Source organism: Chenopodium album, chromosome 17 (assembly GCF_948465745.1).
Source record: "Chenopodium album chromosome 17, dcCheAlbu1.1, whole genome shotgun sequence".
In the NCBI taxonomy this organism is placed as follows: Eukaryota; Viridiplantae; Streptophyta; class Magnoliopsida; order Caryophyllales; family Amaranthaceae; genus Chenopodium; species Chenopodium album.
This window is the reverse complement of record NC_137850.1, coordinates 4,491,823-4,512,041: the sequence shown is the minus strand read 5'-3', so window position 1 is coordinate 4,512,041 and position 20,219 is coordinate 4,491,823. Positions and strand designations below refer to the sequence as shown.

The 20,219-nt window shown below is 32.1% G+C and overlaps 2 protein-coding genes across 3 annotated transcripts; both read left to right on the top strand.

Annotated features, from left to right (window-relative positions):
• The first annotated feature begins 1,895 nt into the window (after positions 1–1,895).
• Positions 1,896–5,553, top strand: LOC145587452 (uncharacterized). 2 transcript variants are annotated; one of them, XM_081644187.1, is made up of 2 exons: positions 1,896–2,278; positions 2,917–5,553. In XM_081644187.1, exon 2 carries the CDS (start codon positions 3,023–3,025, stop codon positions 5,063–5,065), a length of 2,043 nt encoding a protein of 680 aa, XP_081500313.1. In that variant the 5' UTR covers positions 1,896–2,278; positions 2,917–3,022; the 3' UTR covers positions 5,066–5,553. The 2 variants fall into 2 exon arrangements, with proteins under 2 accessions (XP_081500313.1, XP_081500312.1); XM_081644186.1 differs by having other exon boundaries at positions 2,912–5,553.
• A 9,397-nt stretch (positions 5,554–14,950) lies between these two features.
• On the top strand, positions 14,951–19,845 carry LOC145587449 (uncharacterized). Its single transcript, XM_081644183.1, has 5 exons — positions 14,951–15,108; positions 15,212–15,282; positions 15,368–15,448; positions 15,568–15,611; positions 19,542–19,845. The coding sequence occupies exons 1-5, from the start codon at positions 15,027–15,029 to the stop codon at positions 19,639–19,641; spliced, it is 378 nt and encodes a 125-aa protein (XP_081500309.1). The 5' UTR covers positions 14,951–15,026; the 3' UTR covers positions 19,642–19,845.
• The last annotated feature ends 374 nt before the right edge of the window (positions 19,846–20,219 follow it).

Sequence of the window (20,219 nt, the reverse complement as noted above, 5' to 3'; positions counted from 1 at the left end):
TGAAGAGATATTTACACCCTTATAATATAATATTTCATTCTCTTCATTCAGGGTTACCTTGCTCACCGTTATGGCAAGTTGTCTAAGGGCATGTTTTGATTGACTGAACTGAACTGAACTTATTGGAGCTTAACTGAACTGAATTGAACTGAATATTAATGTTAAAACGAAATTAAAATAAGAATTGAAGTGAACTAAACTTATTGGAGCCGAAGTGAACTGAATTAAAAATAAGCTAAAGAAAACAAACTCTAATTAACGAGGAGGTTGAGGTTCAAAGCACTTCCCCAAAACATTGGAGCAATAATATGCAGAGACATGTGGTGATGTGGAGGATTACAATTGAGGACTTAGGGTGTACAAAAAGTATGAGATAAAAATTGTTGAGAACCTAGCATTATGGGAAGCAACAAATTAAATGATTTGGAGAGGATAAGAGTCAACTGTAGAGGAAAAACAAAACAAGAGTTATTATAGTAGGAAACTTGGTTCTTATGGTGTGCTTTTAGGGTTTGTTTGTTACAACTTATTTTATCGTCTTATTTTAGACAAATTAAGTTTTGATTAGTTAGAATTTATTTAGAGAAGTTTTACCAAAATAATTTTTAACACATTCACATACTTTGTTTGAGTTTTGTTACATACAACAAAATAAATGTAATTAAGTTGAGAGAAGTTTTAATAATATGATTTACGAAAATATATGTTGAATCTAGCAAACTCCAAGAGTATGGTTATACCGGAGAATCACCTGAGGTCACAAGTTCAAGCTCTACCATTTACATATGCTTTGGAATAGGAGGATTTTTTTCCCCCAAACATTGACCCGTGTAACTGTTCCCACAACATGGCATGCATTATAAAATTTTACTGAAAATTTCCCTCCTATTTTCTAAGGGTTATGAATCAATCATTTTTTTTGACGGGAGCAACCATATCTTATTTTCGAGTACTCACGTTAATAGTAAGTATAATGTAAATAAACAATTAGCAAGTATCTAATATGGACTATAGGATCAAGTTAAAAACCCTAATAGTTATATATCAATGTAGCAATGGCATTCTTCACCAAGAAATTAAAATATAGCATTGACATTGCTATACTCCCATTCACTGACTTGGTATGTTGTTATGGGTACATACTAGGTTTATTTTTTTGTGTGCCCATGATGCATGTAACCAATGCATTTTTTTTATTTTTTGTTTTATTTTTTTTTTATAAAATCATAGTAATAATCTTATGATACATTGTTAATTAAGCAAGGAATTCTTGTAATGACAGTTTCATTTTAATTTTAGTCATGATCTTAAGTCGTAGCAGCCTTGCTACCTAATTAATTTGTGTTTAAGGTTCAACAAGATTTTGTGGAATCATGGAGAAATAATAATTAATTTTCTAATTTTGATATTACTCAAATAAGGAGTTACCACATTTAAGATTATTATTATTACTAGTACAATATTTTAACTTTAGAGGTAATAAAATGAATGAAATTTAATGGGATATTTATTGTAATTTTTGTCTTGTTCACCAAACTTGACCATAAAAAGCAAAACATATCAATTTGCAATATTAATATATAATCAAAAAACAGATATGTTAAGATGAAGAATAATTAATTCCACAAATAAATAAAAAATTATATAATGACATCACATTATATTTAAATGGACAAAACTACCCATCACCAAATTCACTCCCAAATAATAAGTTTGATTAATTTATAAATCAAACTTTATAATTATTATATTTATTATACTTATATATTTTTTTTATATTTATAAAAAAAATATGAATGCGCATTATACACTAAGGTGCATTTTAGTATTTCTTCCCATTAAATAGCAATACCATAAACGGCGCTTACTTTTTTAACCAGATTATACATTACACAAAGTATCATTTTATTTCATTTTGGTAAAACTATTTTTTTCCCTTTCTTAAAAACTCTTTAATCTCTTCTCTCTCCTAATTTCCGGTCACCGGAATTTTACCCCTCAATTTTTTTTTTTTTTTGATTACCCATTTGCATTTTCAAACCCCTTTGATTTTTCCTAGTCTCCAAAAAAAATTATTGAGCCTAGGAAAAATAAAAATTAAAGGGTGATAAAATAGTTGAGTTTTTAGCTTTAATTTTTTTTCAGTAAAACCCAGAAATTTTCATAAAAAATTATAAATAATTTGAATCTGGTGAAGTTTCGAAGAAAAATTAGTTGATCGATTTGAAGACTTATACGATCTATGTCTTCTTCATTTTTCACCCCAGTTGGACTATCAGTAAGTTGAACTTTTACTTTCTTTTTTTGGAATTTATTTTTGCTAATTTTAGTAGTTTAGTTGATATTCTACTGATTTATTAGCTGATTTTCTTTTTTTTTTTTTTTGGCATTTTTGTAATTTGATTCTTTAGCTGCGATCTTCTTCAAAATAAAGTTTACATTTTGGTAGAATTTTTGTGGGTAATTTGTAGTTTCATGAATTGGGGTTTTTTAATGCTTTGATTTTTATTATGCTCTTTAATTTTAATGCGCATGTTGAATTAGGATTCCCTTGAATTTTTCTGGGGTTTTTGTATTTTTCAACTGGGTTTTGTGTTTGTTGATTTGGGTCTATTTTTGTGTTATAGATCTAAAATTTCAGTAAAATAGCTCTTGAATTTGTGTTATAATTTGTTACATAGCTTAGAAGATTTTATATTTGATTAATTAGATTTTGTTATTTTCATGTACTTGCTTTAGCGTAAATTAAAAGTTGTCTGCTATAATATTGAAATCCTCATAGATTTGTTGTCCCCTAGAAATTAGAGGATTGATTTATATTTGGGATTGAAGACTGAAAATGACTAAATTCAAATTTGGGTCTTTATTAGTTTTGTGAGGTCTTAATTTTGGCTACTGGGTTTGACTGAAGTGCAGAGATATAGATATGGGCTGTTGTTGCACCACTCGCTTTCAGTGTATGGGCGCTATTTGTGGTCCTAGTTATAATTGAAGTATCGAGTCGAGTTGTTGAGTTTTCGACATGGAATCGAAGAGAGAGCAGGCTCTTGTAGCGAAACAGCATGCTGAGAAGAGATTTGCTGAGAAGGATTTTGTTGGTGCGAAGAATTTCGCGTTAAAGGCTCAAATGCTGTATCCCGAATTAGAAGGTATTTCGCAGATGGTGGCAACGTTTGATATATATGTTGCGTCTGAGGGGAAAGTTAATGGTGAAGTTGATTTTTATTCTATTCTTGGGTTAAAACCATCCGCTGATAAATCTTCAGTAAAAAGACAGTATAAAAGGCTCGCGGTGTTGCTACATCCAGATAAGAATCGAACTGTGGGAGCTGATGGGGCATTTAGGCTTGTTTCGGAAGCGTGGACTCATTTGTCAGATATTTCTAAAAGAGCTACATATGATCGCAAGAGGAATGGTCAACTGTCTTCCACAGTGGTTGCTGGGGCTACATATCCTACCAATTGTGCAAAGTCTTCTCTTCCTCCTACATTTTGGACAGTTTGCACTTCTTGTCAAGTTCAATACGAATATCTTCGGAAGTATGTCAATAAGAGGCTCTCATGTAAGAACTGCCGTGCTACTTTTATGGCCGTGGAAATGGGAACAGCTCCGATCAACGGTTCTTATCCTGTTTCACAGTTTTCATATGGGCCTGAAAATGGATACAATAGTAGTCATGGGCATAACATGTCATTCTACCCTACTAGTCCTGTATATGTTTCAGGGAACGGGGTTCCTGTGTATCACTCTGGTCACAGCTCTGACTATGTTTCAAATGTGTCTTTTCAGTGGAGTACATCCCCGGGATCCTCTGGTGGGTATGTCAGCCCTAATGGATTTACCAATTCTGCTGATACGCTTTACCAGAATAACGGATATCCAAGTAAACCTGGGAAAAAGGTGAAAGCTGATGTAAGTGCCAATGGCTCAGTTGGCTGTAATCAATCATCGGGCACAACAAATGTTAGAAGGCCGTATAAGAAAAGAAAAGTTGAAAATGGTGGTAATTCTGCTGTAAATGGTGACGAGTTAGGTGGTAAGGTTGTTACCGAAGCAGCAATGCCTAAGGAAAACGGATGCACTGTACCCAAGTTTTCTGCCACTAACGAATCCTCTGTCAAGCGGTCTATTCCTCCGCTGATTGATATCAGAACGTTGTTGATAGAGAAGGCCAGAAAAGAAATCCGGAAGAGGCTTGAAGAGATGAAATCGGAATCAATTGAGAATGGTGAAAAACCTCATATACCTGGTAAACCTGGAGAATCTCGGAGAAGAGCACATCTGGGTATCTCCCATTTGGAACCCAAGAAACTCGGGCCAGTCACTCTAACAGTTCCTGACTCTGACTTCCATGATTTTGACAAGGACAGGACAGAAGAGTGCTTCCAACCCAAGCAGATATGGGCACTGTATGATGAAGAGGATGGCATGCCCCGCCTTTATTGTTTGATACGCCAGATCATCTCAGTGAATCCATTCAAAATTCTAATTAGCTACTTGGGTTCTAAAACTGACACTGAGTTCGGAGCAGTAAATTGGATAGATTCTGGATTCACAAAATCTTGTGGACATTTCCGAGCGACCACTACTGACATCATTGAAGGGGTCAACATGTTTTCTCACGTCTTAAGCCGGGAGAAGGCAGGCCGAGGAGGGTGTGTTCGTCTTTACCCAAGAAGCGGAGACATATGGGCAGTGTACCAGAACTGGTCAAAGGATTGGAATCGGTCAACTCCTTACGATGTGAGGCACCAATATGAAATGGTTGAGATAATGGATGATTACAACGAAGAGATTGGGATTTGTGTTACCCCACTTGTTAAGGTAGAGGGGTACAAGACAGTGTATCAGAGAAGCACCGACAAGGCCGCAGTTAAGTTGATCCCGAGGAGAGAGATGGTCAGATTCTCGCACCAGGTGCCATCTTGGTTGCTCAAAGAGGTGACTAATTTGCCAGATGAATGCTGGGATCTGGATCCTGCTGCCATTCCAGACCAGCTGCTTCAGCCGGTGAAAGATACCGAGATCCAAGATTTAAATAAACCTAGTGAGAAAGACTCTTGAAACTAAATACTGCTCTTTTTGGGCATTTCTGATAATGAATGGTTGGCTTTAACTCAATACTGATAGAGAAATATCATAAAGTAGGGCAGGAGTTCACCATAGGATGATTTAGAGTAGTTCTGATGTTGGTCACAAGCTGATCGACGAACTTTGAACCCTAATGATTTTAGAGGGTTCATTGATCATTGAGTGATGGGTGCTATGTAGGCATGTAGCAATCTTGGTACTCAATTCTTAAATTGATTTTACTTGTGTTTTACAGGTTTTTGATCATCCTGCTAGATTTAGCTGTGAATTCTCATGCAAGAATTTTGTGCATGTTGAAGATGGTTTGCCGTTGGGTGGCGTTATCACAATTGCATGCTTCCATCGTTGTGTTACAAATAATCTTACAATTCCTCATGGTTGCTTTAAGTGTTCCAGTCTTATTTACTACTGTATAATTGATTATTGATCTTACAAGTACTATAAGTATTTCCCTAAAATTTAACCAACTAAGGCCCTGTTCTCATTAGATTATTTTCTGTTCAGTTCAGCTCTAATAAGTTAAGTTCAGTTCAGTTCATCTCCTAATTTCCTTCTCTCATAAAATATTCATTTCAGTTCAATTCAGCTCTAATAAGTTCAGTTTAATTTAGCTTATTTCAGTCAATGAGAACAGACCCTAAGTTAGTTAACATAAACAAAAAAAATTACTAGTAGAATTATCCTTTATATTATGAGCCTGTTATGTTTACTTGATTTTCACTTATTTAAGGTCTAATAAGTTCAGTTGAAGAAAAATAAGTTCTGATAAGGGTTGTTTAAGTTTAAATTACAACTAATATAAGTTTTAAGAGCAACTCCAACGGCAAGCTAATTTGACAATTAGTTTGGCATGCCACATAAGCTTTTAAGCTAATTGTTATTATAGCTACTTTGAACTCCAATGACTAGCTATTAGCTTACAATTTAAATGAATTTCACCTCCTTAATTAACTTTTATATTTCATTTTATTGATTCCATTTTTTATTTTCTTTGGTAAGTTTTTCTCCAAGCAAATTAGCTTGACAAAGCTAATTTGCTTATCCAAGCTAATTGCATTTTCTAGCTCCAATAGTCAAGCTAATAGCTAGGGATTATTTAATATTGCAAGCAAGTTCCTAGCTACAACCATTGGAGTTGCTCTAATAAGTTTAGGTAAGTTCAAATAAGTAAAAATTAAGTGAATATAACACACCCTATGTCTGTTTTCAAAATCAATTTTCGCCAATTTCAAAAAGTTCTTACCACTACAAAATTTTAATTAATCCTATTTTTTTTTTCCCAAATAGTACCTTTTGATTTATCCACAACTTATTATTATTATTATTATTTTTTTTTTCAAAAGAGATCATCCAATTCTTCTTGCATCCACTCGTGATTCTAATGAATACTCAAGAGGAATTGTTTAGTTTACCTTATTTTAGGACTTTTCGTTATTATTTAAGTGTTATACTTTTTTTTTTTTTTAAGTGTCTCACTTTTTTTTAGCAGCATTACCGGTTTAAAATTTTAAATATTATAATTCACTCTTTCCTTATAGTCCAGACTAAGGCCTTGTTTAGTTCGCCTTATATTTGCTTATCTGATCTGAACTTATATTTTCTGATATGATCTGATCTGAACTTATTTTTTCTGATATGATCTGATCTGAACTTATTTTAATTATTTCAGTATTCTACTTTTAATTTTAATCAATATTAATGTTTTATTATTATTATTATTATTATTATTATTATTATTATTATTGTTATTATTATTATTATCATCTAGTAGATTTTGGATATCCGAACACCGTTGGATATTTGAGTCCAATAAAAGATAAAGATATTAGAATCCATATGCCCGAATTTCGAAATGGTCCACCACCTCAAGGCATACTTGAACATTTTAATTATCTTCACTCTTCACCCTGAACAACGATCAAGAGATGTTTTGGACAATTAAAATCTCGATGGAAAATACTAACAATGATGCCAAATATGAACACTAAACATCAATTGGCGATTATGGTTGCTGCATTCACACTTCACAATTTTATTCGATTACATGAGTTGGATATACCCATTGATAGTGGTATAGAAATCGAACCAAGAGCAGATTATGATTTATTTAACGAAAATCGTAAGGCTGTAATGAACGAAGTACAACTTAATATAGCGAAGGAAATTTGGAACTTCTTGTAATGAAAATTATATTTGTAAATGTTTATGATTTGGAGCTTATAATGAAATTATAATTATTATCATTTATTGTTTGTGCTATTTTTTATAATAATAATAATAGTAATAGTAATAGTAATAGTTATAGTAGTAATAATAATAGTAATAGTAATAATTATAATAATAATAATAATAATAATAATAATAATAATAATAATAATAATAACAATAATAATAACAATAATAATGATAATAACACTAGTAATAATTATAATAATAATTATAATAATAATAGTAGTAGTAGTAGTAATAATAATAATAATACTACTACTACTACTACTACTACTAGTAGTAGTAGTAGTGTTAGTAGTAGTAGTAGTATATTTTAAAAGACTACTGTAAAATTTTCATAAAAACTATTTTTTCTGATCTGAACTTATTTTTTCTGATCTGATCTGATGAACTTATTTTTCCTGATCTGATCTGAACTTATTTTTTCTGATCTGATCTGAACTTATATTTCAAAAGACTACTGTAAAATTTTCATAAAAACTATGTATATGTCAAAGTATAACACTAAGAAAAAAAAATACTTACATCAAATAAGAAGAATTTATCAACATACTTTTTCGTTTTACTACTTTTTGGCCTCGTGCAATGCACGAATTCATAATAATAAGATTTATTAATATTGATAGCCTTTATATTCTTATACAATAATAAACATATGTTGAAAATACACAATGACTTTATTTTAACCCTCTGGTATGGACTTTTCCAAGCTATGCCCCCTCTTTTTAAAAGTTACACATTGTAACATTTAACTTACAACTAGTTGTTGACCCGGGTGTTGCCCTGGGTTGCATTGCATGAATGAATTAAGCGAATTGTTGAACTATAGAATAAGATGAGATATATATGGTATTTGTTTTGAATCCCTGAACTTAAGCTACGAATTAAGCTAAGCCAATAGTTGGCCCCTCCTTTCACTCTTAAGACCTTACAACAATTATAACAGACTACTATACCCTTGTGCTCATCATGTATATGGATGATAATTGTTTACCTTTTCACTCTTGCATTGGTTGTTTAGACCCTCCTTTTATTGATCTCTATGCAATCTTCCTCTCCTTATATAACAACACAAACACAAAATACTACAAAGTATATTAGTCGTTCTCTTAATGATCTCTCCTCCAATAGTGGAAGCTGACATATTCTATATAGGGGTGATTAGTAATGAAATATTTGATAGAAATGGAGGATTTATATAGAAGGGTTTAGTGGCAGTAATGAAATAATTAATTGAGATTAAAATTGGTGATGTTATTGACTATACATTAAAACATATTAAAATAAAAAAAAAAAACCCAAGAATCATATATAGTACTCCATATGAAGGTGAAAAAGTTGAATATATTTTTAGATTTTATTCTTAGTTACAAACTTAATTAGTATGGAAATAATAAATAGCTACTCCATAGTTAAAATCTTAATTAGTATGAGAATAAATAATTGACTACTCCATCTATGATTATGAATAATGTCAGTTACAATTATATTTTGGCCCATTCATTAAAACCATTGAATTATTTAGTGTAAATCAAGGTAAAAAAATTAAATTTATGATTAAAGAAGCAAGTAATGACTTGTTGGTGGTAAAAATTGCTATTGTTATCCCATTGATATGTAATTGCTTATGTGGCGCTTGCCAATGATAGGGTGATAAGGTTTGATGACGTGGCAATTTGATGATGTGGCAAAATAAGGAAAAGAAAGTGACACATGCATGGCGGATTGGAACTCCTTGCCTTTGAGTTTTTAATAATAATATTGATTGATTATGTATTAATACCGACCTTGTCATTATCCTACCGTTAACGGTCACTGTTAGTAGGGCCCACTCTAAACGATAATATTTTTTTTTCTCGACATACATGCTAAAAAATATCTCGTTTAAGGTTTTAGGGGTTATTTAGACCCTTAAGGATTTAAATTGAGCTCGGATTTGGCTATAAAATAATATAAAAGCCCTATTTTTGTCATTATTATTTTAACTATTTGAATTCACAAACGGGGCTTTTACATTTTTTTTCCCAAATCCGAGCTCAGTTTGGACCCTTAAGAGGTTTAAAATGACCCTAAAACCTTTAACTAAACATTTTTTAGCATGCAAACCGAGAAAATATATTTAAAAGGTGTAAAGTAGGCCCCACTAATGGTAACTGTTTATGGTAAAATAATGACAAGGTTACTATTGATACATAATTGTAAATTGAAGATTACAATGTATAACTTTTACAAAGAGGGGACACAGCTTGTAAAAAGTCAATACCATAGGGTTACAAGGTAGAATTTCCCATTTGTTATTTATCAATTGTGGTAGAAATTGGAAACAATGGCCGAGTATTTGGAGAATATACTTTCAACTTTTCAAGTATGTCGGCCATTATTTAATTATTTTTTAATAAAATAGGGAGTAAAAACTATTAAAAAAAATGGTATTTATAATTTTTTTTTTTACTCGTCATATGAGAAATATATTAGAAGAGATAAATCGACAAATTAATCAAAATAACTATTAGTAAGATTAAGCTTATTATTGATAAACTTATTTTTATTTCTGTGTTCCATAATAAAGTGTTTAAATCATATTACACTATCATTAAAACATGCCTTTGACTTAATATTGTTAATTATACATTTAATTTATTTTTATTATTTTTTTTTATTTTTAAGCTAATATTATAGAACTACACATTGTGACATATTCAATGATAATTTATGACATTGTTATGAGAATTTGTTGGAACATTTTTAAAGTTTGACTATGAAAATAATAATAAGAACTAAATTATAATATAGAGGGAGTATTTTCTAATCATTTTTTCAAATAGTGTGCCTTATAAGTATTTAGAAAAAAAGAAAAGGAATTACTTGTAGTATTAAATATGACATTTATGGCTCACTCTAGAGGTTCGGGCCGGTCTAAATCTTGTAAAATGAGGATGTTTGGAGTAGGGATTTCCGGGTTCGAATCCTCTATCCCACTCTTGTGTCCCATTCCATATCCCATTCTTTTTTATTGCTCCACGTCACTTTAAATATCAATATTAATGTTAAAAAAATTTAATAGCAAATTAAATTAAAAATTTTACATAATTTATATTTTTTTTTTTTTTTTTTTTTTTTTTTTTTTTTTTGAAACATACATAATTTATATTCTAATCCTCATCATTTTTTCTTTCTTTATACAATTACGTTTAATTCAATCTCATCATTTTTTCTTTATACTACCTCCATAACTCTAGAAGAACCCTAATTTTTTTTGTTTTTAAGTTACCTCAATTCTCTAATTGCATCCATAAATATTAAAGCACTACAATTCACTTTAATGGATACTCCACGAGAAGTATTGACGAGCAATTTCGACACTTTACCATACGAGGTATGAATTTTTTTTTAGTTGAGTTTAATTCTTATTGAATTACGTATCTATGAAATATTATATGCATATGTTTTGTTTATTTTTGGTCATTAGGGAAGCTATTAGAGTATATATTGATAATTACTTTTTGTATAAGCCATAACATTGTCAAAATTATATTGCGTACATAATTACTTAGGTTTTGGATACATACTTTTTTTTTTTTGAACCAAAGTATATGACATACTTGTAAAATTTGATAATACTTTACTTAAATTTTATATTTTAAATAGTTGATTGGCTTGATACTTTGTAACTTTGATCTCATGTGTTGTTGGCATGTTGCAGGATAATGAATCACATTCCATGACTAGAGGGATAGATCTTATGGAAATTATGGCCTAGTTTTTTCGTCTGTGCTCACATCTTTTCATCAACTAAGCTAATCTAGTTTCCAGCTTGCTTTTATTTTTGTGTGTGTGTTTTTTGCATTTTCAATTTTCTAAAGGTTTTGAATTTACAATGAACGAAGTTGTATCTTTACTCAATTATGAATTATTATTATAATGATTGATATGCTCGAATTGTTTTATCATGTTTATCAAGGGGTTCTTCTAGAGTTATGGAGGTAGTATAAAGAAGAAAAAAAATGATGAAATTGAATTAAATGTAATTGTATAAAGGAAAAAAAAAAGATAAGGACTTGAATATAAATTATATAAAATTTATTTAATTATTTAATTTGCTATTAAATTTTTTTAACATTAATATTGATATTTAAAGTGACGTGGACCAATCAAAAAGAGTGGAACACAAGAATGGGATAGAAGATTCGGACCCGAGATTTCCTTACCCTTCCAAATTTCTAAGTGTCCAACCTATAAATATTAGACCAAAAAAATCATTAGGTCAGAGTTGATATCTGGTAATGTATATCCTTTACTATTTTTTTTTTTTTTTGACATTTATGACTTAACATGCATTACTTAAAAATAATTGATGTATGTATTTCTAGATATTTATGGAGTATAAATGTATAATCATACCACAACAAGTCAACACCTTTCAACATAGGCCAAAGCTATTGACTTCTCCCTAATACGAGAGAGATTGTTATATATATACTCTCGGGTGCACTGTACATTCAACTAACTCAAGGTTAGTTTTACTCTTAATTTAATGATTAAATAAATAAAAATATTATCAAAATGAGAACAAATACATATGGGTGTACGGTACACCCGGTCACCCGAATGTATATAATAAATTTCACTAATACGAAGTGTTAATTTTTTTTTGGGTTAAATACATTGTAACATTTTGATGATTTATGAGGTATGGTGAATTGGTGACATGCTCAAGTGTAGAAAATGAATTTAATAAAAGTTAGAAAAAAGTATAATTGAGTTATTTAAACAACTTCGGGTTCATAGGGACCACATATGAAAAAAGAGAAGTTTTCATTCTAAGCAAAGAATAATTCTCAATTTGTTATATATTGATAATTATTATTTGCTAATCGTTTACGTAAAAGAAATTAAAATAAAATAATAATTTTAAAAATCCTATTAGTAGAATGTTGAAATCATGACAGTATATGTACTAAGTCACTGTAAACTTATAATCAAACTGTAAATTTTTTGCTTAATTATAACTGTATTACTAGTTGGAAGAATGATTACTAATAATTTCTTGTAAAATAATGTATGCGTTGTTATAATGATTTATCAAGATTCAGTTCAAGAGTGATTTGAAAAACTTTTATATACACCCGATTTACACTAATATTAGTGTAAATCGAGCAGTATTAGGGTAACTTTTAGTTAATTTTAGGGTAACTTTTTGTCTTTTTTGGGTAACTTTAAACATAATACAATTTTTATATAAATAGACAACAAGAAAAGTTTAATAAAGGTAAATAATTACATTCAATCACTAATAATTGATTTTTAGTCATTTAAAATGTGGTTCTTTACTAATAAAGCGTAGATAATTTTAATTTGTATTGGGTTACTTTTATGCATATTGGGATAACTTTTATTCATTTCAGGGGTAACTTTTACTCATTTTAGGGTAACTTTATAACGGACGTACGATATTTTATTTTACATCCGATTTTTTTTAAAAGTTTGTCCATTGATTTTCGCTCAACTTAGGAAAAATGTGTTAGAAGTCTAGCTCTATAAGCTTTGATACTTTATGGATCTCTAAAATTTAGTAGTTCTAATATACTTCCTCCCTTTTTTAATATTTGCAACACTTTCCTAAAATGGAAATGTCACAATACTTGCAACACACTATAAATAGAAAGTTATTTTAGGAAAAAATTATACTATTCCCCTTATTTAAAGCACATGACCCACTAAATTACACTCCTAACAACTACTCATCCCATTTTAAAGTGTATTATATCACGTGAATTCCACATTTCTTAAATATCGTGAAAAAATGTGTGTTGTAACTATATATTAAAAAACAGAGGAAGTAAATAAAATAAGTTCTATTTTTTGAAATCAAGTTTTATGGTAATTTAAACTTGAAAACTTTAAACTCGATAAAACTCGTGACTACGTTGAGTTGGATTGAGTTTGAATAAAATTAAGTCTAACAAGATTGAGAGTGAGGGATAGGGCAAGTGGTTAGAGACTTAGAGCTCCTGGGATCGATTTTTATCACCCGCCCTTGTGGATCTAAACGCCAAAAAAAAAAAAGTCTAACAAGATTGGCTTGCGCAACTCAAGCTTTGTCTCGGTTCTCTATTTTCACCCTTAGCTAGCCTCGCGTATGGCATGCATTATACACCAATCTGAATGTTAAGAAAATAACTACAAAAAATATCTCTTACGTAGAGTGAACCGTGCCCAAACCTTTTATCTACACCAACAAGATGACTTTTAAAGACTTAGGCCCTTAGCACATGAATTGGTGAAAGAAAAGACCAATTTAAAAACTATCTCTTCATAGCTCAAATAAGGAAGTTCACGTCAATAATTACTTTAGTCAAATCATAATGATAATAAGAAATAATGTCTACTATATAGCACTTTTAGAATTCATGTTGGTATAAATATTGTATTAATATAAGATCTAAGAGTATCAATACTCTTGACGTTTTTAGACCACATGTTTGTATATATAATGTACCAACATGGGATCTTAAAGTACCGACAGACATTTCAGACAACCTCTTGCTCAAATGTATCCAAACTTAATCTTAAGTCAAACTCTACTAGTCTCTTTGTGGATGATGTAAAAAAAAGAAGTCTAGTGATAATGGAAAAGTCCAAGGGGTTAAAGGTGATCTCCCACCAAACATGTTTTCCCCTCATTGAATAGCTCGACAACCCTCAAAATGCTACACAAGTGATCCTAGACTCCCACAAAGCTCTTTTAGTGCTTGTTTAATTGCACTTATTTGACATAGGCGAAGGAAATTCCTAGAAAATACTAGTCCCTTGTTTTATTAACATAAATTATGTAGAAAAGTTCTCGCTCAAACCAAATATATGCATGTAATTAATTAGCTATCTAACCATAACCAACCATACATCATTCATATTGTAATAATATCATAAAGCTAACATGAAAAACACATTTTATATCTACACTCTTTCAAGGATGGAAGGAATTATGGTGCTCCATTCCAAACACAAAGCTGCTTGGGACGCCAATCAATGGATCTCTAAGTTGATCTCCTAGGGAGAAGTCGTAGAATGCTCTAGTCAGGACTTCCTCCTTCAAAAATTCATCCATGGTATTTTTAGATTTTAAGCTTATAATCCTACTTTGTAACTTTTATGCAATAATTCAAACAAGTAAATGACATCCTATCACTTAGGCTTAAGAGTTCCCAAAGGTATGTCTTTGGCGGCCACTAATCTTCTAAATAGATCTATTAGTAGACTTGACAAAACTTATCGGATTTGAAATCCACTCAAAGTCGTCACATGACTTGAGATTGACCCAAATCATTATCGAGTCAATCATTAAATATTTAAATTAATGCATCTAATATTTATCATAACACCCGATTAACAATAAACTAAAAATTACCAAATCTGATATGAACCCATATAACATAGTACCATTCATCCGAATATGATTTAACCTAAATTAAGTCAACCCGAATCCTACCTGAACAATCATATTCCTTACCAAATCCAATATGAACCCTAATTACGGAATACCATTCATAATTCATTCAAATATACTTTGACCAAAATCAAGTCAACCCGAATACAACCCGTGCTCTCATATTGCTACCCGTATTGTCTCCCCTCCTGACCCATCGGGTCTGTCTCCAGGTTTGTATCAAAATTACTCTATTCTTGTCTCTTGGAGATCATCAAAATGCCAAAATTGTTGAGCAGAAAGTTGAAAATCAAAACACAAATGGATCCTCGTCTTTGGCACAAAGTTGCTGCTATCTCTGGTAATCTCTCTCCTCCCTTCTCTTCTCTTCCCTTCTCTATTTTGGAGCTTTGTTTAAGCAACATCAGCTCATCACTGATTAACCCAATTTCTGCAAAATTCAGGGGCAGTAGCTGTTGGATTAGGGGCATATGGTGCTCATGGATTCAAACCCAAAGAACCCGCTTATAAACAGGTCAATTTCTACTTAATTTTCTTGATTTGAGTTTCCCATTTCATAATTTGTAGTACTCTTTCTGAAATTTCGAAACTTTTGATAGGTTTGGCAAACAGCTTCTTTGTACCATTTGATGCACACTGCAGCTTTGTTAGCTGCCCCAATTACCAAACATCCCAACATTGTATGTGTATATTTCTTGCACAGTTCAATTTGAATTTTGTTTGTTCAATTTTGATGTTGTGACTGCACAATTTTGTTCTGAAATATCCAATTTTGTTTTGGGTTTCTTGTTGATTTCAGTTTGGAGGTCTTATGAGTGCTGGAATTGTCTTATTTTCGGGGACGTAAGTTTTCATCTCTTCTGCTTTAATGTGTATATAATGAGCTTTGTTGTTATTTTTGTGGATGAAGTTTAGGTGTATTGGTTATTGGATTATTGTGTTGTTGTGAATGTCAAACAGATGATTATTGGGTAGTTTGAGAAATGAAACTCGGATGATGATTGTGATTTATCGAGTTAGTTATGTGGTCATCTTAGGGTGTGCCAAATGTAATTATCCACTATGGATGTGTATCCAAGTGTGATCAGGCTGCCAATTAAGAATTTTGATTGTTTTGGCCTAAGCTTTAGGTCTTAAGTATCTTAATCTAAGCCTGATCATCGGGTGTTCAATATAGCTGATTGACATGAAAGGAAGAGCCCTTGGCTGTCAATTCTGTTTGATAAGAAAGCATGAGTATGAATGAGCAAGAAAGTATTCATATTGTTATAGGATTCCTAATGGAATGTGGATCATATTGCTACACTACTTGTTAGGCCTGTTATTGTGGTTCACATGTTGCTTGAAATGGTTAGAAAGTTAAGAGATTTCATCCCTTATGAATTGACCCTTTGTACTTGGATTTTGGAAGGATTGCTTACATTATGTCTAGTGACTTGATAAGGAATTGTGAAATATGATGGTTTGATAAGTGACAATTGTGCTTGACTTTAGATTCAGTATAGGTAAGGAATTTGTTGGTTGTATGTCCCTGTAAGGCTGTAATTGAATATCATGGTGCTGTCCTCAAAACATTGCTAATGATATCTATTGGGTCAAGATTAGTTGTTATTGTAGCCTGAAGAGGAAGTTATTGAGAAATTGTTATATACACCCGGGTGCATCATACACCCATGACTCCATGAATATTTTGTTTCCATTTTGATAATTGTTTTTCATTTAATCATCAAATGAGTGCAAAAACTAATCTTGGGTGTATGGTGCATCCGGGTGTATATAACAAATTCTAGAAGTTAATTGGTTAGTTAGAAGATGGAATGGCATCCAGAGTAATTTCTGTTTAGATCTTGGGAATGAATCATGCCTCTCGAAAGCTAGCAGGTTATGGAAGAGTTGAAAGAGGGAGGGGGGGGGGGGGGGCTTTGATGATGGAGATGTATATAGACTAAACAGTGATTCTGGAGTGACTACTTTCACCTAAGATGGGAAAGTGATAACAAAATAATCTGTCCTTTTCTACCTGTTATATATATTGATGGGGGTGGGTTGGGGGGAAAGAGGGGGGGGGGGGGGGGGATGGGACAGATGATTGTCCTTACTTTTTTTATTGCTAGTTTTTTTGAAAGGTGTAATTTGTAAATTCAAACAATAACTATTAGCCACAACCCACAACCTTTCAAAACATTGATTTTCATGCATTTCAAAACTATGTAAGAGCTCGTAATGTTGTCTTGAAGACCTAAAATCTTTTAAACCTAATTTTGAAATTCTGTGAAAGATGAATGATCAACCTTGTAGTTGCTTGACTAATTAGCATGGTCTATTGGGTCAAGATTAGTTGTTTTTGTAGCCTGAAGAGGAAGTTATTGAGAAATTGTTATATACACCCGGGTGCATCATACACCCATGACTCCATGAATATTTTGTTTCCATTTTGATAATTGTTTTTCATTTAATCATCAAATGAGTGCAAAAACTAATCTTGGGTGTATGGTGCATCCGGGTGTATATAACAAATTCTAGAAGTTAATTGGTTAGTTAGAAGATGGAATGGCATCCAGAGTAATTTCTGTTTAGATCTTGGGAATGAATCATGCCTCTCGAAAGCTAGCAGGTTATGGAAGAGTTGAAAGAGGGAGGGGGGGGGGGGGGGGCTTTGATGATGGAGATGTATATAGACTAAACAGTGATTCTGGAGTGACTACTTTCACCTAAGATGGGAAAGTGATAACAAAATAATCTGTCCTTTTCTACCTGTTATATATATTGATGGGGGTGGGTTGGGGGGAAAGAGGGGGGGGGGGGGGGATGGGACAGATGATTGTCCTTACTTTTTTTATTGCTAGTTTTTTTGAAAGGTGTAATTTGTAAATTCAAACAATAACTATTAGCCACAACCCACAACCTTTCAAAACATTGATTTTCATGCATTTCAAAACTATGTAAGAGCTCGTAATGTTGTCTTGAAGACCTAAAATCTTTTAAACCTAATTTTGAAATTCTGTGAAAGATGAATGATCAACCTTGTAGTTGCTTGACAAATTAGCATGGTCTTTGGAAGTCACCAATGTTGTGTAGATTTTGTGAGAGGTGGGAGTATTAAATCATAGAATGAAGCATTAGTTGGTGAAAAGGACTATATTACTCTTTTCAGTGCTTCTAGTTTATAATGAGATATATTTTGTACAAGCAATCTCTCGCTAGTTCATTGCATGTATTTCAAAGGCTCCTATAAGAACTCATTTTGTACATATTATGTATAATATGCAATCATTTGATGTTTATGAGTTGATAAGCCCTTAATTATGTACCCATTTCTTTGAATGTGAACTTTATTAAGGTTAAAATCAGTCGGCGAGGTCACTGAATAGAAGTTCAAACCTAGTGCATTACAATGCGTAGCTTCTTGGCAATTGCTTAGTTGCCAATGCAATTCCATTTTTTTTGGTCACTTATTGATGTGGAAATTGTGCATCACTCCTAATCTATGAATTAAACTCTGATATATTAATTCTTCTAAATTGATGCTTTGAAATCATGGCTCTAAGCCTCATAAATAATCCCAGCTTTGAGTTATTTAAAACAATCGTTTGTTGGATCTGATTGCAAGTATATTTGAAGTGCTCGAGTAAAGTATGAAAGGACACCGACCCAACTTTGATTATAACTGTTATTTAGATGCTTATCTCTGCATTTGGTACATTAAGAGAAAGCTTGCATATAGTTTCATTTTATTCTAGCATTGAGTCTGCTGTATCCTAGAGAAACTTTCTCTCATTGAGGTTACTTTGAGGAACAAATGTATGCCTTACTAAGAATTGTTCATTTCAATTTTGTCCAATTGTCACGGCTTGAACTTAGAACCTCTAATGCAGTAGGCACACAAGTAGGACTTATAGATGGACAGAGTATTATATATGGTAATGCATTAGGTATGCATTTTAAGCATAGTCTTGAAGATAACAATATATTGACTGGTGATGCATGGTGGAATAGAGCTCTGAATCTTCCGTAATTGTCTGATCAGTGGTATGAGATGGGAGGAACAACTTTGGTTGAATTTACAGCTTGTCTGCGTAGGATAATTGATAATATTTGGCATAATGATCAGGTGTTGAGTGTTCTTCAGGTGGAATGTTATATTTAGAGTGACAACTTATTGATACTAAATCCTATGGTGCATCTAGTTGTAATTTACCTCCGAGGAGGTGGGTGGCAGCTTGTGCAGAGCTATTTTTTTGTATTTGTTCTGCATTTAATGATTTCATGATAGTTAGCAACATGTGCTTCCAATTGCTTTAGCAAATCATTCTAAGCCAAATCAGGTGATGTAACGCTTTAGGCAGTTTTTACATGAAAGTTGAGGACAACTTGACTTGTGGTTTTACACTTTTTGGAGTAGCAGTTAGGTACAGGCATAGCTTGCAGAATGGTATTGCAAGGCTAAGAAATGATTTTGAAGATGTGTCAATATTTTATATGATTAAAGGGTTCTTTTTGGAAGTACTTCAGAATCTTGAGTTTGCTTCTTGTATGGCTTCTGGAAAGAGTTTTCCTTCTCTTTTCAAAGACTTTGGCATCATTGCGGAAGTGATCATGCAAAATGCTAATATTCACTTTATTTTTTATTTTATTTTAATGTACTGCATCCTGAATTATTCTTGTAGTGATGCTTTCTTGATAGCGAAGGAATTCATTCAAGGGATATGTAAAGTGCAAATAAGCATGTTAACTTAATTGAACTGATGCATCTAGAGTTGATTATTTTTGCAGGTGCTACACCGTGGCATATCTAGAAGACAGAAAGTTCAATAGATTGGCACCAATTGGCGGCTTTGCGTTTATAGCTGGCTGGGCTAGCCTGCTTTTCTGAAAACTCGAGGTACAATAGACAGTATGCACACTTATTCATTGTAAACAGATAACGGAATTATTACTTGGACTGGTAGTTTGGTACAATGCATCAAAATATTTCAGACATTAGTGTAATTGAATTGTTAAACTATATATTGTTTCTGCATTTACCAGTTTATCATGTTGAGTGCATAAGTGTGATGCATCTTCCCAGTACCATCAACTACTTTCAAGTCTTGATATCATTTTCTTGTGTACACGAGTATTGCTGTCATACTGTGGATATGTAACGTAGTACTAATTTTGCGATTGTTTTATTCTTGCATTTGAAGGGTCTTGAAGCAAGATACACAAGAAATAATAACCATAATACCCGTTATACTTTTCTCCTTCCATTCTCTAGTCATCACTCTATTTAAGTGGGGGCATGCATCATAATCGAATTGTCTTTAATAATGTACGCCTCCGCAACTCTTTTCTGGTTATTCTAAATATGAAGTAGTATATGTTACTCAGACTCTTCATCTTATCTCAAGTACCCGTGTCAGACCCTCGACATCCGTACACGGGTATGACACTTGGACACTTCAGTTTACT

Bases quoted from the DNA above. Each gene is read 5' to 3' on its own strand.
- LOC145587452 (XM_081644187.1), top strand. From the start codon at position 3,023: ATGGAATCGAAGAGAGAGCAGGCTCTTGTAGCGAAACAGCATGCTGAG.
- LOC145587449 (XM_081644183.1), top strand. From the start codon at position 15,027: ATGCCAAAATTGTTGAGCAGAAAGTTGAAAATCAAAACACAAATGGAT. The intron at 15,283-15,367 runs GTCAATTTCTAC...AACTTTTGATAG, and splicing joins AAGAACCCGCTTATAAACAG to GTTTGGCAAACAGCTTCTTT. The intron at 15,449-15,567 runs GTATGTGTATAT...TGTTGATTTCAG, and splicing joins TTACCAAACATCCCAACATT to TTTGGAGGTCTTATGAGTGC.